Raw genomic sequence first — 25,947 nt, forward strand, 5'->3', positions numbered from 1 at the left:
AGACTCCCGTACCCCACTGTCTTGAGTCTGTCACAGTACATATGTAGCTCATACTGCCATTATTAGGAACTGAACTTGCATATCAATGAGATGATTAACCTCCTCCCCCATTCTCAATCCTGAACTTATTTATTTAAAGTTTGAATATTACGATAATTATACTAACATTGTATTGTACTTGATAATATACTAGTTGATTTTGGGAATTAGTGTGGAAAGCTTGCTATACAGTTTTACATAACAAAAAGTTTGTTACAGAAGCATATAATTTATCTGATAGTCTGACATTTTTCTCTCACTCATTTCTGCTAGGTACTGTACTTAGCCATGAAATGCACTTAGTCTCAGTAATAAAGAGCCTGCTATTATGGCAGAGAAGTTTCTGAGCAAAGACCAGTAATGGTGCACTCCACTAGTCAGAATAGACAATTGAACATATTTTGTCTTCATATACAAAGATTTGTGATATACAACTCTTTTCTGTGGGAAGCAAAGAATTATGCATTTTCATGCATTATTCTTAATTTCAAGATTTCACACATCATAAACACACTCAAGATTTTAACGTTTAATATGAAAATATATATGCTTAGTCATTTCATTGAAGTTATTCATTGCATCTCAAAATACGATGGGTGTACAAGGCAATAAATGTCTCCCATGACAAAGGGGAATTATTCTCTTTGTAGGCAGGCCATTTGTCCACTTGTAAGCCAGACAGTCCTGTTTTGTTAAGATTTTTCCTCATTCAGTACCAGACTTGGTTTTATCTGGTATCAGAGCACTCTGCTTTGCCCTCACTGCCCTCATCTCACATACATGATGTGTGCAAGGTCATGACAGTGGGGGGAGGCACACTCTGCAAAATGGCATCCTCTGTGCAGCATGACTCACATGTACTGTGCATGCAAGGTCATGCAAGTGGAGCGGGATTGAGGTTGGGGTTGTGCTGTTCTGGCAGTACCTGCCATGTCTGGTATTCTCAGGTTACATTGACAACCACCTGATGCCTGTGTAGTCTCCCAGACACTACTCGTGGGGATATTATTAGTTTATATGCATTAGTAAATAATAATTCTACTCTGTTTCATTAACTTGCATGGTGTTTAGGGTATTTGTTTGTGTGCATCATATTGCACTGGTACGGGCAAAATATGGATGCCCTAAATGGTCTTTTTCATGGAAAAGGTCAATTTCTATGATAATTTTTTCAGAACCTAATGTAGAGCTCTAGATTTTAAATGAAAGGAGAGCATGAAGGAGCAGAGCATATGTGATGGACAGAACAATTTTTGGCTTTGCTGGAATTGTTGCTTGCTGCTGCTACTGTTGTTGTTATTGTTATTATTAGGGCTTTCAAGTGATTAAAAAATTAATCGCGTTAAATGCATGATTAAAAATGTAATTTTGGGATTAATTGCATTATTAAAAAATTAATCATGATTAATTGCACTATTAAACAATAATAGAATGCCATTTATTTAAATATTTTGGATGTTTTCTGCATTTTCAAATATATTGATTTCAATTACAACACAGAATACAAAGTGTATAGTGCTCATTTTATATTTATTTTTTATTACAAATATTTGCACTGTAAAAAACAAAAGAAATAGTATATTTCAATTCACCTAATACAAATACTGTCATGCAGTCTCTTTGCAATGAAAGTTGAACTTACAAATGTAGAATTATGTACAAAAAATAACTACATTTAAAAATAAAACAATGTAAAATTTTAGAACCTACAAGTCCATTCAGTCCTACTTCAGCCAATTGCTCAGACAAACAAGTTTGGTTACAATTTGCGGGAGATAATGCTGCCCACGTCTTTTTTACAATGTCACCTGAAAATTAGAAAAGGCATTTGCATGGCTCTATTGTAGCAAGTATCGCAAGATATTTATGTGTCAGATGCACTAAAGAGTCATATGTCCCTTCATGCTTCAACCAGAATTCCAGAATATACGTATACATGCTGATGGCGGGTTCTGCTAGATAACAATCCAAAGCAGAGTGAACCGATGCATGTTCATTTTCATCATCTGAGTCAGATGCCACCAGCAGAACGTTGATTTTCTTTTTTAGTGTTTTGGGTTCTATAGTTTCCGCATTGGAGTGTTGCTCTTTTAAGACATCTGAAAGCATTCTTCACACCTCATCGCTCTCAGATTTTGGAAGGCACTTCAGATTCTTAAACCTTGGGTCGAGTGCTGTATCTATCCTTAGAAATCTCACATTGGTACCTTCTTTGCATTTTGTCAAATCTGCAGTGAACGTGTTCTTAAAATGAACATGTGCTGGGTCATCATCCGGGACTGCTATAACATGAAATATATGGCAGAATATGGGTAAAACAGAATAGGAGACATACAATTCTCCCCCAAGGAGTTCAGTCACAAATTTAACTAACACATTATTTTTTTAACGAGCATTATCAGCATGGAAGCATTTCCTCTGAAATGGTGGCCGAAGCATGAAGGGGCATATGAATGTTTAGCATATCTGGCACATAAATATCTTGCAATACAGGCTACAAAAGTGCCATGCAAATGCCTGTTATCACTTTCAGGTGACATTGTAAATAAGAAGCAGTCAGCAGTATCTCCCGTAAATGTAAACAAACTTGTTTGTTTTAGCAATTGTCTGAACAAGAAGTAGGACTGAGTGGATTTGTAGGCTCTAAAGTTTTACACTGTTTTGTTTTTTTGTAACAAAAAATCTACATTTGTAAGTTGCACTTTCACGATAAAGAGTTTGCGCTACAATACTTGTATGAGGTGAATTGAGGGGCATGTGGTAGAAATCAGTACAAATTTAGGCAACTCAGAGCTTTTGGTTTAATATGCTACAAAATGAGGTTTTAAAGGCCTGGCTTGACAAAGCCTTGGCTGGGATGATTTAGTTGGTGTTGGTCCTGCTTTGAGAAGGTGATTAGACTAGACGATCTCCTGAGGTCCCTTCCAACCCTAATATTCTATGATTTCTTGATTCTATGAAAATCTGGTCTTTTTAAATAAAAATTAAGTATGCATGTTCAAATAGGATATCATAAATGAGCACCAGATTTTTCTGATTATATTAAAACATTCGAGTAAAATCTTTGATTTTTTCTTTTGCCATTTTTTAGCTGTTCTTTACCCTTCGATACAGGACTTAAGTTTGGTATTTTTTAGGCCTACTACATTTGAGTGCTTTCCATGATAGTTTTCGAGGCTCTGTATGCAAGTCTTTGAGGCTCTGTCAATAATAACTTCTGGTATCAGGTGTTCAGAAGTTGACTGTAAAAAGTTCTTTCAAGTTTAAAAGGAAATAAAATGTATAAGAGAAGCGTTCTTTTCATGGGCTCGGAAAGAAATAGAAAATGCCAAGTGTTAACAAAGGATAGAATTATTGATGTTTATGCTTGGGCTTGTGAACATCAGAAAAGTTATTCTAAACTAAAAGTTTTCACTCAAGAAATTAAATATGGCATTTGCATTGGCATGTTGGGTATCTGTGACAAAGAATAGTTCAGAAATATCCAGGTTATTTACCTGCACACATTCTTTTTACAAATAAAAAAGGTCATATAACTAAACATCCTGGGTCTTTTTGGTTTTACCCTGAAAACAGGCAAACATAGGCTGTAAAAGCAGTATTATCTTGCATTATTTTGTGTATGAATTCTGGCTAGTTCAGGATTGCCTGTATTACCACCACAAATGATATCTTTAATATGAGTATGAATATTCAAAGTGCAGGAGGGCTTTTTTGAGCTGTGAGAAATTAGAGGGATACTTACAAAAGCATGAGGATGATACTCTGCTCTAGAACCATCCACTGGGGTCTGCCATTCAAAAGTTTGTGCGTGTAAGTGTGTAAACTCTGTTGGTTTTAGTGGAGCTAGGACGAAGACCCAACAGCTCTGCCTTTTGGTTCTTCTTCAGATTGCACCGTCTGGGGCATATTCATAAGCCAGAGCCAGGATTCGGTGCCTAGAATTTTAAAACCACACTTTGGCCAAAAGTTTCAAACTTTGGTGTTTAATGTTGGATACCTAAATCTACATGTAGGCATCTAAATGAAAGTGGACTGGTTTTCTGAGGTGCTGAGTATCTGCAGCTCCCTTTGGAGCCCTTTGGAACTATAGGTGCTTAGAACCTTTGAAAACAAGGCGAGTTTTATTTGAATGCTTACATCTAGATTAAGGTGTCTAAATGTAGGCAACTAAACTAGAAAAATTTGACCTGAGTCTAGATATAGGGCACAGCAGTTACATAGATGACACAAATAATAATTGATTTGAAAATTATACTTTATTATGCCTTTAGTTCATGTACAAAAGTGTCTTAAGTCATGGAATTGAGCATCATGGAATAAATTTCCTTTTCATATTGAAATTCTCTTTTGAACATATGTCTAAACAGGGATTTATAAGATAGATCATATCACTAGGAATGAGTCTTGCCATTTATTAAGGAAAATAACAATTAATTTCTAGAGAGCCCTAAATATATATTTATATGGTACAGGTGAAATTTTCCACTGATCACTGATGGCATAACTCTGCTCCCATTGAAGCCCCATCAGGAGGGTGCAAATGTAATGCTTTAGAAATTCCCAGTCTACCTGGCTACTCAGGAAATAATATATGTATAATACACATATATTAATACACATCTTATGAAAATTCCTTTTTCCCATTAAGATATTTAGTTTTATCTGTATTCTCATTTGTGGGAATACCAGAAATATTGGAAATACCATATTTAATGGCAATAAATTAAAAGGAAACATTTTAGATAGTTTAAAACTTAACTACTTTACATGAAAATAGAATCATAGAAATGTAGGGCTGGAAGGGAGCTCAAGATGCTATCAAATCCAGCCTTCTGTGCAATGGCAGGACTAGGTAGACCTAAACCACCCCTGACAGGTGTTTGGCCATCCTATTTTTAAAAACCTCCAATGATGGGGATTACACCATCTTTCTTAGAAGCCTATTCCAGATCTTAACTACCCTTATAGTTGGAAAGTTTTTTCTAATATCTAACCTGGCTGCAGATTGAGCCCATTATTTCTTGTCCTACTATCACTGGACACGGAGAACAATTAATCACCATTCTCTTTATAACAACTTTTTACATATTTGAAGACTATTATCAGGTCACCTGCTGAGTCTTCTTTTCTCATGACTTTCTATGTTCAGTTTACTTACCCTTTCCTCTTAAGTCAGATTTTCTAAACCTTTTATCATTTTTATTGCTCTCCTCTGGACTCTCTCCAATTTGTCTACATCTTTCCTAAAATGTGGCACCCAGAATTGGACACAGTACTTCAGCTGAGATCTCACTAGTGCCAAATGAAGGAGGACTGTTACCTCCGGATCTTATATACAAAACCCCTGTTAAGATACCCCAAAATGACATTAGCATTTTTCAGCTGTGTCACTTTGTTTCAGCAGTATTATCACCTCAGTAGTTTCCCCCCATTTTGTAGTTGTGCATTTGATTTTTCCTTCCTAAGTGAAATGCTTTGCACTTATCTTTATTGAATTTCATCTTGTTGAATTCAGACCAATTCTCCACTTTGTCAAGGTCATTTTGAATTTAATCCTGCCCTCCAAGGTGTTTGCAATTCCCTTCCTCCCCCAGGTTGGTGTCATCTGCAAATTTTATAACCATACTCTCTACTCCATTATCCAAGTCATTAATTAAAATATTGAACAGTACTGGACCCAGAGCTGACCCGTGTGGGACCTCATTAGATACATCCTCCCAGTTTGTCAGCGAACCATTGAAACTATTCTTTGATTATGGTCTTTCAACCAGTTGTGTATCCACTTTTTAGTCATTTAATCTAGACCACTTTTCTCTAGTTTGTTTATAAGAATGTCACTGGGGACTGTGTCAAAAATCTTGTTAAAATCAAGGTATATCATGTCTACTGCTTCCCCTCATCCACTAGACCAATAACCCTATCAATGAAGGAAATTAGGTTCATTTGGCATGATTTTTCTTGACAAATCCATGTTGGTTATTCCTTATAATCCTATTTTCCTCCAGATTCTCTACAAATTGTTTAATAATTTGTTTCAGGATCTTTCCAGGTATCATAGTCAGGCTAACTGGTCTCTGATTCCCCAGGTTGTCTTTGTTCCCCCTTTTAAAGACAGGTACTATGGTTGCTTTTCTCCAATCTTTTAAGACATCACCAGGAATTCTCAAAGATAGTTCATAAAGGTTGTGGGAATGCTTCAACTAGTTCTTTAAGTACCCTGGGATGAATTTCATTGGGTCCCACTGACTTGAATACATCTAACTTATCTAAATCTTCTATAACTTGTTCTTTCACTATTTTGGCTTGCATTCCTTCCCCCTTGTTGTTAACAATAATTGTGTTGAGTATCTGGTCACTATTGACCTTTTTAGTGAAGACTGAAGCAAAATAGGCATTAAACACCTCAGGTTTATTGATGTCATCAGTTATTAGCTCTCCTTCCTCACTAAGTAGAGGACCTACATCTACATCTTTCTCTGTTAAACGAAACTGTTCTTATTGTCTTTTGTGTGCCTTGGTGAGTGTAACTCATTTTATGCCTTTGACTCTCTGATTTTATTCCTATGTGCCTGAGCTGCTATTTTGTACTCCATAGCAATTTGTCCATGTTTCCACTTTTTGGTAGCTTCTTTTTGCTTTTCAGGTCATTAAAGAGCTCCTGCTGGAGCCATATTGATCTTTTACTATTCTTCCTATAATAGATGACCATGGCTTTGAAGAAGTCCTTTCATAGTAGGGTCTTATCCTGTTTTCATTGAAATCAAGCAAAACTCCTATTGATTTGAATGACAGCAGGCTCAGACCTTTAAATAATACATATTTAGAATATGTAAACTTCTAGATACTTTCATGAGATTTGTTTTCAACATTAGTTAAGTTTTATGAAATCAAAGGAAACCTCACATGCTAAAATATGTCAACATAACATCAAGGGTCAAGCTTAATGTGCAACTTACCTTTGAATAGTGATGTAAAAATAGCACCCACATATTCACTAGTCCGGTTGCTTTAAGTGCGGTTTAACTCTGACCTTAGCCATGGGTCCATCATTAGTATCTCCATAATTTACGTGTTAAACAGAGCTTAGCTGGACTTTCAAATTCCAGGCTAAGTCTGTGAGGTTGTCGGTTATATCAGAACCCTGCCCCGCAATCTTTCTTATTTTATTCTGAGCAGATATGATTGGGAATCATTGAGGATCTTAAACATGAGCAGAAATACAAGTAGAACTGATGAAGACTTTTTTTCCAGAGAACCTCATAATAATGGGGATCGTATACACTATATGCACTAAATAATGTATAGACAGAGTTAAGGAGAGATTTTCATATTTTCCCCCTGAATTTTGCCCCATTGGGATCTTAAAATCAACTCTTAACATTATTTCCGTGCCATTTTTATGTATACATAAAGAGGGTTTTTTTGTTGTTTTTTTTCTTTAATTTGAAGAAGTTTGCAGGTCTAAGGGATTGATACTGAAGAGTGTAGATACATTTCAAGTTTCTGTTTTTCATGCAGTGGTGATTATATATTAGGGAGTTGCACATTTCATCGCTTGTGCAGGCTGAGTTTGTTGCACATGCCAGATACTCCTCCATTCCACTATATGAGCTCCCTGTGTGTCAGCTTTAGGGCAACCAGACAGCAAATGTGAAAAATTGGGACAGGCGTGGGGGGTAATAGGAGCCTATATAAGAAAAAGACCCAAAAATCAGGACTGTCCCTATAAAATCAGGACATCTGGTCACCCTAGCCAGCTTCCCATCCCCTCCTTTTCAGGGTTTCCCTGCCAGTCCTTCCAACCTTTTATCTGCCAGATTCTCTGTGTACTCCCCAACTCCAATAACAGGTTCCCCCATTCTTTAACTAAACCAGCTGCATTTTCTGCACCTCCTTTCCCATTTCTTCCCGTGTCCTCTATTCCCCTCCATGCCAAGAACTCTGTCTTCCCCATTCCTTCCTCCTGACAAACCATGAATAAGCTTTGTGTAGGGTAGTTAGTTCTGTGGGGTCTGTGTCTGTGCATCCCATATGCTAGATGTGTTGGTCAGCGGATCAGAGTGATATCAGATTCACTACTCATACTCTTCTCTATCACCTGATGTGAACTATCCCAGACTTAAGACTTAGGTATATTCTACGATTTACAAAACCTAGATAAATGAGAAAATATTTATATAGCATATAGTCATGTATTATCACTCATTTCTAGTGACATTAGCATTAATCCTTTGGAACAACTGTTCAAAAATATGAGTATCTCTCAGTTTATCTAAGAAGTCAACTTTCTGGTATAAAAATTACATTTATATTGAATGAAAATATTTAAAAATTTGTTTTGTATCAAAATACAGTCCATTGAGTCCATGTTTTGAGATAACAGTACAATAGCAATAATTTTGCCCGCATTAATTCATGAATGTTCAATTTTTCTATGAATTTTATGCAAAGTTAATATCAATCAATTCTGAGTATTTCCTACCTTTTATTTTTCTTAACGATCTATCATCTCTTGACAGGTGTTTCAACATTCTGAAGCTTATTATAATAAAGTGACATATAGAATTTCACTGTTTTGATGTTTAGTTATAGCTGTGTAGAGATAAATCATTATTTTGATCTGAAAAAGGCAAGAAGGCCCTTCCAACAAGACAAACCCATTATTAGGTCAATTCTGACAAAGATGACGCAAGTTACAATTAGTGTTGTCAATTTCCAGAGAGTTTTGAATGTGTACACAATAAGTTGTCAAATCTTTTTGTGATATTTATAGGTATTTTCATAAGAATTTCAAAGAACTGTTAATAGTATAGTCCTTATATGTTACATATATTGAATATGTATATACACACACACACACCCCTATACACATGCACAGTTTTCCACATTCTGTATATTCCATTGTTTTAGAGTCTCAGCTTTCTCTTGAAAACATTATATAGCAAGGGTTACAGACAAAGGTTATGAATCAGGCAGGATAACCACAATTTTTTTAAAGTTTATTATATATGTGTCTATCCTTTCTTTCGCTTTTCCTTTACTTGCACTATCTTGTCTGTCTGATTCTCACAGGAGACATGGATTACAACTGGGTGGACCATACGTCTTGGCATAGCAGTGAGGCATCCCCAATGTCTTTGGTGAGACATGTGGAGCCTTACCATTCAGTTTACTTTATCATTTCACTTTTCCTTTGTTTTATTTATACCTTTGCACGTTTTCTTTTTTGTATCCCTTTCTTTATCCCACACTTGCAGGGGACAGTCAAAGGGGAAAAAGAAAAACTTGTGAGCAGGCAGTTTTGTCAGATTCTAACACCTTATCTGAGAGACAAAAGAAAATGGTGTGCTTTGGCTGCCACTCTTTGGAAGAGGACTTGGAATGGTCTGAGCCTCAAGTTAAAGACTCTGGGGTAGATACGTGTAGTAGCACAACTCTAAATGAGGAGCATAGCCATAGCGAGAAGGTACTGAGATTGTGGAGCCTGCATTTTAAACTTCTCATTTGGTCTTCGTTTGCTCTGTGTCGCTCATTAAAACAATGCATTTAATAAAAAGACCGGGGAGGGGGGAGGGTTAGAGACAATGTAGCATTTCTTAAGGTGCAGAAAAGAAAAACAAAACCAAAAATTCCTGCTTGCTTTGTCACTTTTACTTTTTGGTAGCATAAGAAAAAAATATTCAGGCACAAAGGAATGTTTGGTCTTATGGTCGCATGATAGTACTTGGTGATATTACCTTCAACTATAAAGTAATTAACAATGAGGATTCTGTTGGATTGGCTTATATGATTTCCTGCATATGTGCTCCTGGGACTAAAATTAAATTAATAGTTTAAATCCCAGGAAAAAAAGGGAGAAAAATTGATCCATTTGCACAGAAAAGTTGTTTTTCTTTTTTCCCTTTCACTGTCATGTTTGTTCTTTTGTTTTGTTGTCATGCCATTTTTGTGGAGTATTGTGTAGTATTAGAGTCTTTGCCATCTGCTTTCATATTTGTTAGTATTGCCTTTCATTTGGTGGGGATTGTGATAAATCTTTTTAGAGTTATTAGGTGTAATGGGAGGGGAGATGTCCTGTGCCAGTTAATTTTGCATGGAGAGGAGCATGAAACTAGTGGATAGTTGTGAAAAAGTGCTATGATTACACCAAATAAATAAGTTTATTTAGAGTTTTACTCAGCATGTTATAATAATATACAGTAATGTGTATGTGTGTGTGTATATATATGTGTGTGTGTGTATACACACACAGACACACACACACTGTAGTGGGATGATGGAATATTAAAATGTAGTTGTGCTGAATATATTTAATATGTATGAACTATTAGAAATGATAATGTTATTTCAATAAATACTACATCAGAAAGGGGAGTTACTACTTTATACCTTTACATTCAATTTGTCCTTTTGATAATTTTGGAGCACTGAGAATGTAAAGGTGTCTGAAAGGCCTTCCATACTCAGAGAGAGGAAAACTGAGATGGTTAGAATGGTGGAAAAGAGAATAAGTCTGAGTCTCAATATATCAGATTTCAGTTTCTAGTTCTACAGCAGAAACTCAGAGTTACAAACAACAAAGTTAGGAACTGACTGGTAACCACACACCTAATTTGGAACCAGAAGTATGCAATCAAGCAGAAGTAGAGACGAAAAAAAATAATCAAATACAGTACAGTACTGTTAAACATAAATTCCAAAAAAAAATAAAGGGAAAGTTTAAAACAAATTGACAAGGCAAAGAAACTGTTTCTGTGCTTGTTTCATTTAAATTAAGATGGTTAAAAGCAGAATTTTCTTCTTCATTGTAAAGTTTCAAAGCTGTATTAAATTAATGTTCAGTTGTAAACTTTTGAAAGAAAAACTATAACGTTTCATTCAGAGTTACAAAAATTTCAGAGTTATGAACAACCTCCATTCCCAAGGAGTTCGTAACTCTGAGGTTCTACTGTACTTCCTATTCAGCATCAGGGTTATTGTGTTAGACTTCAACATACATTTTTGTTACAACTCAACTGTAATGATCGCATATATCATATATATCTAAATATCTGTGTCTTTCTATCTAGTGATTACAAAAGAGACAAGATGGGTCAGTTAATATCTTCCACTTCTGTTGGTGAAGGGACAATCTTTACACAACTCTTCTTCAGGTCTGGAGAATGAAACTAGAGTTTCCAAGCTAAATACGAGGTGGGACAGATTGTTAAGCATAAGGGTTCAGACAAGTTGTAGGAGACCACTTAAACTGAAATGGGCAATTAGCATCTCTGCACTTGTAGGACAAGGGAAGGTTAGTAGGCATCAGGGTGTGTTGCAAGTTGCTGTAATGGGCCATAAAACCAGTGTCTCTGTGAAGTCCATGGTTTTTAGTGTCCAGCAGAGTTATGAATTTAAGTTTCCAGGCTTGCCTTTTGAAGGTGTTACACAGGTTTCCGTGGAGGATGAGGACTGACAGGTCATATATGGAATGATTGCTTTGTGAAAAGTGTTGACCCACTGGTGATAGGGTGTTTTTCTCTTTTATCATTTTCCTATTTGAGTTCATTTGATAGTGTAGTAATTGTCTGGTTTTGTTACCCAGGGTTTTCAGAACCCAAAACAGTGTTAACTTTACTGTTTCTCTTCGGAGGATGTCAGGAATAAATCAATGGGGGCACAGCTCATCCATCTGATAAATAATTGGCACAACAGAGTGCTTTCACCTAATCTTTTATAGCTAAATTCAAACAAAACACATTGACTCCTAGTGGGTCACATATTTTCCTAATTTCAGCAAAACTACTCATTATCTCTTACCGTCAAAACATTTAAGAACATAAGAATGGCCGTATCGGGTCAGACCAAAGGTCCATCTTGCCCAGTATCTGTCTACAGACAGTTGCCAATGCCAGGTGCCCTGGAGGGAGTGAACCTAACAGGCAATGATCAAGTGATCTCTCTCCTGCCATCCATCTCCATCCTCTGACAAACAGAGGCTAGGGACATCATTTCTTACCCATCCTGGCTAATAGCCATTTATGAACTTAACCACCATGAATTTATCCAGTTCTCTTTTAAACGATGTTATAGTCCTAGCCTTCACAACCTCCTCAGGTAAGAAGTTCCACAAGTTGACTGTCATAACAACATATTTCTAGTCATAACAACCTGTCGAGACACTTAAAACCGATGTTGCTATTCACTCACTCTCTTCCATACTTATAATCTGTTAACTTTCTGTCCCATCCTCCCATTGTGATAGCAAAGCTGCAAGCATGCAGCTGCATGGCCTTGCCTCTCAGGGCCTAAGATTTTCCTAGCTATCTGATGTTTGGTTTTCAGCTCGCGGTAGATGAACATACACAATTTCTCACTACACTACTGTCCCATCTGGGGTTACATGCACTAATGACAAATTCTCGGGTAACACTCCCCTCTTTGCAGATTGTATATCTTAATATTAAGATCTGCACACACATACACAGCAAGTTCAGTGGGTTACTGTAGATGCCCAGCACAGGCTCCAAGCTCTGCAGTTGAGACCGAGCAATAATCTTCTTGCTGGCACTCTCAATTTTCACCCCTGATTCTGCTTCATTATAGACCAGACCTCCTGTAGGTTCCCTCGGGGAGTACCCAGGGTTTGCAAAAGCATGGGCTTTGGAACCATTTTATCTTCCTTTGAATCTAGCATGTCAGCACCAGGAACAAAACAACCAACACTATTTGAAACACCAAATCACCACAATTGGTTGTAAAGCCAGATTAAAAATGCCTATTGCCATGGGGGACCATCCCAACAATGTCTCTCACCGTTTGTTGTTCTCAATTTTTGCTAACCCTTTCAATTACATGTTTAATTTCACCAGTAGAATGATGGACTGTGACCATAATCCTACGTGCCTCTTGTTTAGTAGCATGTAAGTAATTCCTCAAAAGGGGATGCTGAAGCAATATCTGAAAAGAAGTTCATTCCTGTGCGTTCAGTTATTACATTTGAATACAACGTGTATTTCACTTTTAATTGGCTATATTTCAACTCAGGCACTTGAAATTTAAAATCATATCCTTCAATAACTACAATATGGCAAAATCATCTGTTTTCATGGGGATCATGAGATACATGATACACATAATTAATTACAAGAACCAGGCACTAACTTATAAGACATATGCAATTATCACCCATATACACAATCACAGATTCATTTACAAATGGATTAACAGCATAATGATATTTTTCCTCTATAATTTCTAAACATAATTTATGTGGCTGTAGATATTTGTAGTGAATTCAAATCCAATCCCAGATTCTTCTAAGCAGATTTCCAATTGTGCTTTCTTCTACCCCAAGCCTCTTTTGTACCCATATTTTATGATCCATGGGCTCTATCACTCTCTGATTAGCATTAAGGCCGAAGACTACAATGGGGAAAATCCACCTTATTTCTGCTGCTGACACTAGTAAAACAAATACAGTAATCTCTCCAGATCTTTTATCATATGCAAAATTTACCATTTTCCACCAGGATTATAAATCCCTCAGTCTGGATGGAATTTTTCCTGATTTCCAGTGGGAGTATCCCTCACATACCATCTCAAATCATGTCTTTTACCACATCACTAATTCACATCTGCATTTGCATGAATGCCAAGGCTAAGGAAATATTACTCTGGAGGGCACCAGCAGCCTGCAGGAGACAGAGATGATCTTTTTCTTGGGATTGCTCCCATTCCTCTAATAACTGTGCCACACCATCCTGTATGGAACTTAACTGATCTAAGGATTCCCTCAGGGATGTTGCTAAATCCTTTAGGTGTTGCCCCACTGAATTCATTTTATTCACAGCCATTTCCTCCTTTATACTATTAAGAAGCCCTACCCTTGTGCCAATGCTTCCAGTATGTCCCTTTTTACTCAGTTCTTGCATGGTCTGGGGACATCATGAAGATTCATCCAATTTTTCCAGACCTCATATAATGGCTGGAAAAACTTTCCAAATGGGGTTCTATTACCGAGATATTTGCTAAGATGAGGTCCATAATAATCTTATTCAGCGTGTGGGTTGGACTGATCACCAATTGTTTCCTTAGATTGGTTTGAACCACTTATGTGCTGATCAAATTAATTAGAGGTGGTTCCAGAATTCACACTTCTATACCTTTTACTCCATGGGGTCCCTGAAGGAGCCATTTTCCTGTCATATTGGGCTTCAAATTAATAAGCATTTTATCAAGGCATGATTTAACTTTATTATCCAAACATTCTTTCTTCTTCGAGTGATTGCTCATGTCAATTCCAATTAGGTGTGAGCGTGCAACACGCACAACAGCTGGAAAGATTTTCCCTTAGCAGCACCCCTTGGGTTGATCCAGGTACCCTGGAGTCATGCCTTCATGACACGGAATATAGGGCCCTGCCAACCCGCCAACACCTCAGTTCCTTCTTACTGCCCCCTGACGGTTAGCCAGAATGCTCATTATCTCTAGCTTCAGCAAGACTTTTCCTGTAAATAGTTTGATATAGTTAGTTTTAGTAGGTGTTAGTTAGTTAGCTCTCTCTAGAAGTTCGTCTGGGGGTACTCCCAATCCCCCTCATTCTCCCCCACTACTGGGTCATGCCTTGGTCCCGGGGTTTAAACCCTGCACAGCCTGTGGCAAGTCTATGCCAAGAAGTGACCTCCACACTTCCTGCTTGAAGTGTTTGGGGGAAGCCCACCAAAAGTAAATCTGCAAATCTGCAGTGGATTTCGCCTTAGGACTCAGAAGGAGATTGACGTGCGCCTCAAGATTCTTCTGATGGAAGCTGTCTTCCATCCCCATTTGGACCCTGGGTCAGCTGAGCCGATGCCGAGCACCTCGAGGAAGCCATGAATTGGCACCGAGGAAGGAGTCAGCACCGGCAAAATTTCCCACGTTGGGGCCCTGTGCAGGGCAGTGAATGGCAGTGTTCACAATCCCTGGTGCCCCACAAGAAGAGGAGACCCGAAAGAGGCCCCTTATCCATGCCCAGACTGACACAGAAGGAGTCAACTGTTGTAAGACCCGTGTCGGGCCACATAAGCTTGCCACCTAGGGTTCTGTCAACTCCTGCGCCACCATGGCACCTGTCAAGTCTGAGCCCCCAGCACTCCCCTCACTGGGAAGAGTGCGACCACCTGCAGTTGCCTTCCATGCCAGAGACATTCAAGGCTGCTAGGGACCTCATCGTCTTCATGGTGCCGCCTTCCCCTCCTAGGTGCAACAGGACACTGAACTCCATCTCACAGGCACCCGTGAGACCCTAGGTGCCGTCTAGAGGCAAGCCAGCAATGATACCATGTTGATCACCATCCCCTTGGCACCAGTACCTTCCACTGGGATAGGGGAGCCACACTGGTCCCCAAGTTCTCAGCACTGTTCTCTGGCACCAGTGGGCACTGCCCCTCTGTGGTCATCCTACAATGAGTCCTCCCAATTGGAGACGGACTCCTATAGGTTGAGGAGAAGCAGGATTTCCAGGTCCAGCAGACACAGGCAACAGTTCCATCCAGCACTGTGGCCTCGACAATGGCAGGCTCCAGCCCAGTGGCTTTTCTGGATCCCCTGGGTGTTCCACCAGGATCAAGGCCAAAGACAAAGGTCCCATTTGCGGAGATCAGCATCGGTGGCCTCGGCATCATATGTGCCTCTGGGTCAAGACCAACCACACCACACAACCCTGACACTGACCACACCGGTAGCAACTTATTGGCACCAACTGCACCGGCACCAACTGAACTGGCCACACTGGCACTGGCCATGCCAGAAGACTAGGCAGTGGTGCCAAAGGCAGAGAGCAGTACCCGCTCCCTGATAGGGCCTTGTCCTCATCCTTGCTTGATGAAGTAGTGGCAGAAACTTTGATGGCCTTGCTCTGGAGGTCAGCAGAATGCTCCAATAGCTGCTGAGAAGTGTGGCGCAGAACCTGGGGATCCATGTTGAGGAGGTCACTGAGACATCGGATCTAATTGTGGACATTCTTGCCCTCGCTGGTCTCTCCTGTATTGCCCTGCCACTTATAAAAACTATTCAGGACACCACGAAGACAATGTGGCAGACCCCTGCCTCCTTACCACCAATGGCAAAGAGTATTGAATGAAAGTACTTTGTTCTCTCTAAGGGGTTTGAGCATTTTTGTACTCTTCTCCCTTGTGGTAGCAGCAGAAAATGATCAGGAGCGTCAAGGTAACCAGGGCCCATCCCCTAAAAACCAGGAGGATTTTCCTCTTTGCAAGAAAAATTTATTCCACTGGCGGGCTCCAGCTCCAAATTTCTAACCACAAGGCTGTCCTAAGCAAGTACAACTACAACTTATGCGGAGATATCGCAAAGTTCATGGAGCTTCTGCCAGAGGATTCCAGGGTAGAGTTCTCCTCCTGGGTAGAGGAGGGTAAGCTAATTGCCAGGGCTTCGCCCTAGGAAGCCCTTGATGTGGCTGATTCGGCCACCCACACCATGGCCTCTGGGGTAGCCATGAGGAGGAGATCCTGTCTGCAGATATCAGGGCTCCCATATGAGCTCCAGCAGACCATACAGGAGCTTCCCTTTGAGGACTCAGCCCTCTTTTCAGAGAAAACTGTCTCACAGCTTCATAAGTTCAAGGACTCGAGGGCCACCCTCAAGCCCCTTGGCCTGCACACTCCGGCTACGCAACGGAGGCACTTTAAGCCTCAACCTCCCTCCCCCTCATTTCTACCACCCACAGAACATGCAGGATTTTTCCAAGAGGCATAACAGGAACAATAGAAAGAGGCCTCCCCCGTCGTCAACCCAGGTCTCTGGGCAGGCAAAACAGTTCTCAGGCCAGAAGTGGAACTTTTGAAGGTGTGCCCGGGGTGACGTACCAGTCCAGACTTTGGATCCATACCCCCTTACCTTCTTGTGCTAACTGTCCTGTTTCTACCCTGCATGGGCCCAAATTACATCAGATCGCTGGGCATTCCTCAACTTGGAGGATGTTTACTTTCATATTTCAGTAATGCCATCCCACAGAAGGTACCTCAGGTTCCTAGTGAAGCACTATCGTTATCAGTTCACAGTCCTTCCATTTGGCCAGTCAGTGGCTCCTCAGTGTTTACGAAGTGCATGGCAGTTGTGGCTCCATTCTTGTGTAAATGTCAGGTGCAGGTGATTCTGTACCTCAACAACTAACTAATCAAGGGCTGCTCCAGGGTGCAAGTGGAGGTGCAAGTGAGCTTCATAAGGGCTATTTTCAATGACCTAGGCCTTCTACTGAACATACAGAAGTCAACCCTATCCCCCGTTCAGTAGATATAGTTCATAGGGGCAGTATTGGACTCTACAGAGGCGAGAGGGTACCTACTGGAGTCACGTTTCTGGTCCCTGTGCGACATCATGCAAAGTCTTAGTCAGTTCCCTACCACCACAGCAAGGAATTGGCTAAAGATTCTGGCCGACATGGCCACTTGTACCTATGTAGTACAGCACGCCAGACTGAGACTCCAACCTCTTCAGGCATGGCTGGTGTATTGGCCTATATGGGACAGTCTAGACAAAATTGTCACTCTACTCAACCGCTTCTCGAGTCCCTTCTACGGTGGCTTGACCCTCAAGCAGTGTGTGCAGATGTCTCCTTCACCAGGCCACAGCCGTCCCTTTTGCTGGTGATGGAGGTATCAGCGATGGGTTGAACTGTGCCTCTGGGAGACTTCAGGACTGAGGGCATCTGGTCCCAAGCGGAGCTCTCACTTCACATAGTGTCAGAGAGCTGAGAGCAGTCCATCTAGCATGCCAGATGTTCCAAGTCCATTTGGAAGGGAAATGGGTATTGGCAATGATGGACAATACAACAGCAATGTTTTATATAAACAGACAGGGGTGTGCATGCTCCTCTCCTCTGTGCCAGGAAGCCCTCAAACTGTGGGATTTTTGCATAGCTCACTCAGTACACCTGGAGGCGTAGTACCTTCCCAGAATCCAGAATGAGTTGATGGAATATCTCAACAGGTCCTTTCACAACCACGAGTCGTCCATCTGTCTGGATATCGCAAATACCATCTTCCAAGGCTGGGGATTTCCCCAGATAGACTTTTTAGCATGCGACACAACAGGAAGTGCCTGCAGTTCTGCTCCTTTCTGAATCACAGGCCGGGCTCCATCATGGATGTGTTCGTCCTTCCCTGGAAGGGACACCTCTTGAATGCGTTTTCACCCATACCCCTCATTCACAAGGTGCTGCTCATGGTTCAAAGGGACAAGGCCTCAGTGATAATGATAGCTCTGCCAGCACTGGTACATGTCTCTCCTGGAAATAGCCATGGAAAACCCAATCACTTTACTGCTGCTCCCGGATCTGCTAACCCAGGATATCTAATGGAACCACCTTTTGAACCGCTTGCGACATGTTCTCTTCTGTACTTCTCATATAAGATGGCATTCCTGGTAGCCAGGAAGGTGTCTGAGATCAAGATTCTAACATCTGAGCCTCCTTACAGTGTGTTCTATAAGGACAAGATTCAGCTGAGACCGCATCTGGCCTTTCTCCCTGAAGTTGTCTCCCAGTTTCATGTTAATCAGGATATCTTTCTTCCGGTTTTCTACTTCAAGCCATACACAAGCAGTAGGGAACAAAAACTTCATTCGTTGGATGTTCTCAGGGTGTTACTCTTCTATATTGACTGGATGAAACTGTTTCTGAAGTCTGTTCAGCTGTTTGTCACAGTAACAGACAGTCTCCTCCCAAAGAATTACATCATGGATCACGTCTGTATCCGGGCAACCTACGTTCTGGCATAGATACCTGCCCCTCCACTTACAGCGCACTCTACTAGAGCACAGGCATCATCAGCTGCATTCCTGGCCCAGGTTTCAACCCAAGAAATCTGCAGAGCTACAACATGGGCCTCAATCACACTTTTACCTTGCTTTACGCCATTACCCAGCAGGCTAGAGATGGCACAGCCTTTGCCAGAGTGGTTCTATAATCAGAAAACCTTTGAGCTCTGACCCCTCCTCCAAAATTTAGGCATGGTAATCACATAATTGGAATTGACATGAGCAATCACTCAAAGAAGAAAAACCAGTTACCTACCTTTCGTAAGAGTTGTTCTTCGAGATGTGTTGCTCATGTCCATTCCAATACCCACCCACCTACCCCTCTGTCAGAGCAAACTGGCAAGAAGGAACTGAGGTGGCAGTGGGTTGACAATGCCCTATATTCCGCATCATGAAGGTGTGACTCCAGGGGGCACCTGGATTGACCCAATGGCTACTAATAGGGGAAAATCCAAATTAATGGTAATTTGACTGTTTCTCTCCAGGCAGCATCAGAAATAAATCAGTGAGGGCATAGATCATTTGTCTGATAAATAATTGGAACAAGCAGACTGTTGTCACCTAATTTTTTATAACTAACCTTAAACAGAGCATGTAACCTATAGTGACTGCTAGCAGTCATCGTAGTAACACCTAGTGGGTCACCAATTTTTCTAATTTCAACAAAATTACTGATTATCTCTTATCATCAAAACATTTCTAATCATAACAACGTGTTGGGGCACTTAAAATCAAGGTCACTATTCACTCACTCTCTTCCATATTTATAATCTGTTAACTTTCTGTCCCATCCTCCCATTCTGAAAGCAAAGCTGCAGACATGCAGCTGCATGGCCTTGCTGCTCAGGGCCTAAGATTTTCCTAGCTATGTGATGTTTGGTTTTCAGCTGGCAGTGGCTGAACATACAAAATTACTGACTGCACTACTGTCCCATCTGGGCTACATGCAGGAATGTCAAATTCAGGGGTACCATTTCATTCACATAGGTGTTGGTAGGACATTTGATGCACAGAATGAGGTACACTCCATATGATAGGCATATGTAGGACCCATGGCTCTTGAAAAGTATTTTGTGGAGGAGATGTTGATCATTGTAGGGTTGGGTTTTTTATATTTTGTTTGGCAGGGTCTGGTGCTGTTTTGAGTTGGTATGTCCTGGTCTGTGGGGAGCTTGCTTCTTCTGATGAGGTTGGTGAGGTCAGGATTTTGTTTGAAGGATGGAAGAAGGAGTTTGGAAAAGATTTCATTCAGGATGGGTCCTCGTCAAGTCTAACACTGATTGTATCATCCATTACAACAACTTTGTGACATACCCTGCTATATACTAACCCTCCATTGTCTGTGATTGAAGAGGTGTTAATTGCCCACTTCATTTAAAATATTTTCCTATAACATCTGTGAACTCTTATGCTTAACAATCTGTCCCACCTTCTGTTTAGCTTAAACATTTTAGTTTCCTTCTCCAGACCTGAAGAAGAGCATGTGAAGCTCAAAATCTTGTCACTTTCACCAACAGAAGTTAGTCTAGTAAAAGATATTACCTCACCTTCCATGCATCTCTTATGTCCTTGGGCTAATACAGCTAAAACAACACTGTAAACAAGTTATGCATAAAGATAGTTATAGATATTCCACAAATTGGGTGTAGGAATACATTTGTGAGGTAGAGATTTTATTCATTCTTTAAATGGCTTAGAGATAGAATGAATGACTTAATATCTCTTTTGCAGGGCTTATTTCTATGTTTCTAAGAAACTAATAATGGTGTAATCATACTGCTTTTAAAAATTGGAAACTTATCTGGAAATGAAAAATAATATTGAGATTTTTTCTGAAAAAGTATGTTCATTATATTTTCCATTAACATTTTATCATAGCATCCTGTGACCTGGCAACCTTCCAAAGATGGAGACCGTCTAATTGGACGGATTTTGTTAAATAAACGACTAAAAGATGGAAGCGTGCCTAGAGATTCAGGAGCAGTGCTTGGGCTGAAGGTTAGTTATGGACAATTTTGAAAATATGTATTACTTTGTTAGTTAAATGTTAAGTAATTACATTTAAAGGTTAGTAAACTAGGTTAATATGTAAGAAAGACATTTTTTAAGTGTTGCCATTACACTCAGAAATACAGTATAATGACATTTTATCTTCAGTTATCAAAATGATTACTTTTTTAAGGTCTTAAATATGCTTAATAAAATGTATAATAGAGGGTGTTGGATGTTGTTCATGCTAATGCTATATTGTTTCTAATTGCATTTATGGACTTTTATGTTTTAAATAACCCAAGTTGTGATTTACTTTGTATTTATTAATTCTATATGATTGTTAAGTAATACATTTTCAGCTTTATTATGATTTTTTGTCTAGTATATATCTGCCAGCTTATAACTTACATATCTGTATCTCATGTTACTCATTTCACGTGTATCTTGTGGACTTTGAGATAATATTTTGTAATCCTAACAGAATACTAGCACAAGAATAAGAATTAATAACATTTTGTAAAAAAGAATGCATAGAAACCTGTAAATGTGGTTTGAACTTCTTTATTTATGACAAATTGTCAACAAGTTTGATAAATCTAATATTCTTCATTTAACATAGTACTGGCTTCAGTTCAAGTGCACAGCTTAGTCTATAGTATGGGATACTGTAAATAGGGATTATGTCAACATAATTCATTATGAGCTATATTAATCTGCTTTAGAATATTTTTTGAATTTTTATCTAATTGAAAAATGTTTACATTGTGAGAGGACAATGTCAGTGAAAATGTGAGCTTGAATCATTGCTTTGGTATGTATTGCACTGTTTAAGGATCAGAAAACTTAAGACAAGAGGATAATAGTATCACTCTGTCAATAATTATTAAATATTTTGCATTCTGTTATACTGATATACTTTTTGTTTTGTGGAATACGTCAGCACTTTGAGCTCAAGAATTACTATTGTGTTAACCACAGTAAATTGCTCTGAAAAATTATTTTAAATAATTTTGCCTGTCATGGATTTTAATTTTATCAGGTTGTTTTTTTAAGCTGTAAAACTAACCATAAAACAGATTTGATATTATTGTTTTATTGCTGTATAAAGACTGCTAAGAAATCTAAGGTATAGAATTAGAAGATTATACTGTATAATACATTCTTCCCTGATTCTCAGAGATACATAATAAATTCAGTGTGCCTCATCTCCACACAGAGAGATATCCTTAATACAAGTATTTTTAAAAAACATAATGAACCAAATTAGATTTGATTGAGTAATTAATTAATTAATTTACTCCTTTGAATAAACTCCTCTGCTTAGTAATATCATTTTGCAAATTACTTGTACCTTAAAGGTCGAGGTTTATATTAAAGGTAAATGATACAAGCAGAAAATAGAGTTATAGTACAAATTCTGTTGTTATTCAATTAAAAGTTCACATCACTTTCAAATAGATTGAACAAACATTTTTCTTCATCAAGAAAATGTTCCACCTTAGAGCCAAAGAAAATCAAACAAAGAAAAAGAGTCAACGTTACAGAATATTATATTTTTCACAAAATGAGGCACTAAAAGATTGGTGGGTGGTTTTTTTGGAAAACTGTGTGAGGTAAAAACAGTCATTTACAGATTAAAAATATTTTTACTGTGTGCAGGGGAGAGAGAAGAAGCAGAAAAAGTGGGGAAGATGGTGTATGTGTGAAAAATGACTTAGGAAGAAAGGAAAGTTTCATACAAATATTAAATATTTGGAGACTTACTTACATTTATGATATTTCCCGTGGAAGAGAAACAGTGTTAAATAGATCTTACAAAAATGCTTTGTTTTGTAACTAAATGATTTCAAATGAAGATCACATCGTCAGTTAATAGCAATGAATTTTGTGCCTTCCAGCTACAAATTAAGAAATATAGTCTTTCTGAATAACTGCATCCAAAACCCTGTAATACCAATTTGAGCTGTATGCATTCAGTTAGAACAGCATACAGTAGGATTTCCCCCCCTAAAAATTACAGTTGTGAGTGTATATTTTTTTTATTGATGTAAACAGTCTAGCCACTGGTACATTAAATGTTGGGGTTTTTTTTAGCAGTTTCCAGTGCTGTGAGACTGTAAGCTTATACTGTTCACATGAATCATACAGTTTATAAGTGTTAAAATTCTATATTTGCATTGCATTATCTTTAAACCACTTAAATATCCAGAGTAGATGTCAACTGACCTAGTCAGCCAATACTCTGAGGGGCCTGGTTTTTCTTACATGTATACCAGAATCTACCTCGCCTAGGCTGCATTTAAAAAAAATGAATAATCTACCAATAATTATTTTGTTGATATTGCCATGAAGTCTGAATCATTACAAATAATTCTATTTATGTGAAAACCCTTCTCTTCCAAAAAGGTCGTAGGAGGAAAGATGACTGAAACTGGTCGGCTGTGTGCATTTATCACCAAAGTAAAAAAAGGAAGTTTAGCTGATACAGTGGGACATCTTAGACCAGGTATGTGTCTGCTTTAGAAATGAGCTACTGTGCAGGAGACAATAAGCAAGAGAATAAGTTCTTATAAGCTTAGTTTGACGTAATCATGCATACTAAATGTGATGAGCAACAGTAGTGCAGCTGATAAATTTGAAAGTTCAAACCAAACCCTACATTCAGTCACTAGAACTAGATTATCCATGCTGACACTTTTACAGGCTTTATCAACTCTCATATTTTTTCAAAAAAACAACTAACTTCTAAAAAACAATCCAGAACAACAATGCCATAGCTGGTGAATAACTGTGTTAGTTTTACTAGGCAGTAGTTGTCTTAGTTGTAATGTTAATATTTTGCTGGTATTTATCCAAACAAAGATGTCATATGGGAAGCTTTTAGTTCTCCAGACCTCTACTATATTTAAGACATTAGACTTGTTCTACAGTACAGATTGCACAATTCAGAAAGCTTGTAGCAGAATAGGGTGGTTGTCACTACCAGTGCAGTTCATAGGATTAGCTTTTTTTCCTAAGAAGATAATTATTACTGCAATTGCAGGCGATGAAGTGTTAGAATGGAATGGAAGGCTATTGCAAGGAGCCACCTTTGAGGAGGTATATAACATCATTTTAGAATCCAAGCCTGAGCCACAAGTGGAGCTTGTCGTTTCAAGGCCGATTGGGTGAGTTGTTTTCTAAATTTTCTTACTGATTAAAATAAAGTGCTGTTACATTTCACTTTAGACCCAACATGTATTGTGCAGATTTTATACAGATTATAAAATAGTTCCCAATATTCTATAATCAAAAAGCATGAGTGTAGGGCCAAATTGTCCCCGATAGGCATGGGTTCAAATGGTTAGTGGTTGAGAGAGCTCCAGGAGGCATTTTGGAGCTTCTTGATACACAGATTGGACATGCCTGCTACATCATCTCTTGAGAGGATCCAGAATATGTTCTTCTCAGTGGATGGCAAATCCCTGTCCAGCCAATTATTGTTGACTCCTGCTTAGGGAAAGCAACTTGTTCCTTGTCTCTGCTCCACACTTTTGTATCCACATGTTGATTGGTCAAAGTGTGACCCATAATGAATCCGGACCCATTTCCTGATATGCTGCAATGTAGAGTTTTTGTCAGAATGTGTACACTGATAATATAATGCATAGGGAGTATTCTCTCATTTAGTGAAACCAGATTTTCTTCTTGCTCAGCTGTGAATAGACAGCTAATGATTGGTTAGCATCTAGCACATGATATTCCTCAGTGAAGCATTAGCACAACTCAGTACATAATTAACACTAATGTCTTATCTAAACTGTTCTCCCACCTCCTATTTAGTGTATTGCATTGCCCAATTGCTCTTACCTTTGAGACTTATTTTCTAATATCTAGCCTAAACATTTTCTTAGCTTCCCTAGGTGTATGATCTTGTGTAATTTGTATTGAATCTAATATTGTTACATATAGCCCTGTGTATTTGATGATATCTCTTTGGTTTTGAATTTATAATTACAAAATTCCTTCAGACTACGGTTTAGTGATCTCTGAATGTCATGGTGATGAATAACCATAATTCCAAAGAAAGAATGTAATATGGTTTGATATTTCAGTTGGGATATTTCTATGTGGGTTCAGTTTCATGTTACAGTATTTGCATGGGTTTAATTTGAGGACATTTTGTGTTAAAGCTTCATTTAATAATGAACAAAAATTTTAATGTCTGCCTTGTCTGTAGAGTGGGAGAATGACTCTTACATCTATGTTAGATTGCAAAAGGCAAGGACTAGATCTGTCTGTTTGTTCCGTAAAAAACCTAACACTTTGGGAAGTTGTAAAAATGATCATTAATAATAATAAGGCACACACTAACATGCACACTTTTTCAGATGGGGAAGATTCACATTTTTTTCAGATAGGAGTAAGTTTTATATCTCAGTTTCTTTCAGCTAGCATTGTAGTTCATGGTGGCAACCTAAAGAAGCTAAAATACAATCCCTATCCCAAACTTAAGTAATTCATTTCATTCTTTTATTTGTGCTCTCTCATCATTGTGCGTCCTCTTTCTCCTCTCTTCCCAGTGCTCCATCTCCTCTCTGACATTGTTCCCCTCCCCATGATGTCCCCTTATTGACCCTGACACCACATATGCCGTCACCAGAACAGTTTTTCTGTAATTGCATTAGGAAGATGATATAGGTTCTCAAGACACTCTCATTCCCCATGTCTCATTCCCCATGTGCTGCATTGGCTAAAGAACTCTGCAGGGGCAGAGCTGAGGTGTCTGTTCTGCATGCTAGACTTCTATTTGTTTTTCCCTGGCAGGGTGTTTTGCTGCAGGCCTGTTGGAAGAGATGGGGTATTTCATCCCCAGTATTCCAGTGACTAATCTGAGTGGGTTTATAGGTGAGGTCCTAATTCAGAATAATTGGTTTCCCTTTTCAGGTACTTACTTGACTCTCATATGATTAATTCTCTGTCTCATCTACAGGTAGGCCAAGGAGGCTGTGTTGAGTTCTAGATCCAGATTATCTATAAGGCTAGGTTCTGTTGATGGGAGTCAAATCATAATCAATGCAGAACTAGAAAGGATTCAGAGTTCAGGTTCCTGACCTGACAGTCTTTGAAAAGGCC

At 38.9% G+C, this 25,947-nt stretch overlaps 1 protein-coding gene across 22 annotated transcripts in view; it reads left to right on the plus strand.

Moving 5' to 3' along the window:
- RIMS2 (regulating synaptic membrane exocytosis 2) overlaps nucleotides 1-25,947 on the plus strand; it is an 848,125-nt gene that overhangs the window by 497,741 nt on the left and 324,437 nt on the right. For 12 of the 22 annotated variants that reach the window (XM_075063172.1, XM_075063173.1, XM_075063155.1 and 9 more), the window contains 4 exons: nucleotides 9,300-9,508; nucleotides 20,719-20,838; nucleotides 23,239-23,338; nucleotides 23,876-23,999. In XM_075063172.1, coding sequence (XP_074919273.1) covers nucleotides 9,300-9,508; nucleotides 20,719-20,838; nucleotides 23,239-23,338; nucleotides 23,876-23,999 — 553 coding nt within the window. Of the gene's footprint in view, nucleotides 1-9,114; nucleotides 9,183-9,299; nucleotides 9,509-20,718; nucleotides 20,839-23,238; nucleotides 23,339-23,875; nucleotides 24,000-25,947 lie in introns of all 22 variants that reach the window. The other 10 variants (XM_075063174.1, XM_075063163.1, XM_075063164.1 and 7 more) reach the window with 1 other exon arrangement.

The sequence above is a fragment of the Chelonoidis abingdonii genome, chromosome 2 (assembly GCF_003597395.2).
Source record: "Chelonoidis abingdonii isolate Lonesome George chromosome 2, CheloAbing_2.0, whole genome shotgun sequence".
Classification (NCBI taxonomy): domain Eukaryota; kingdom Metazoa; phylum Chordata; order Testudines; family Testudinidae; genus Chelonoidis; species Chelonoidis abingdonii.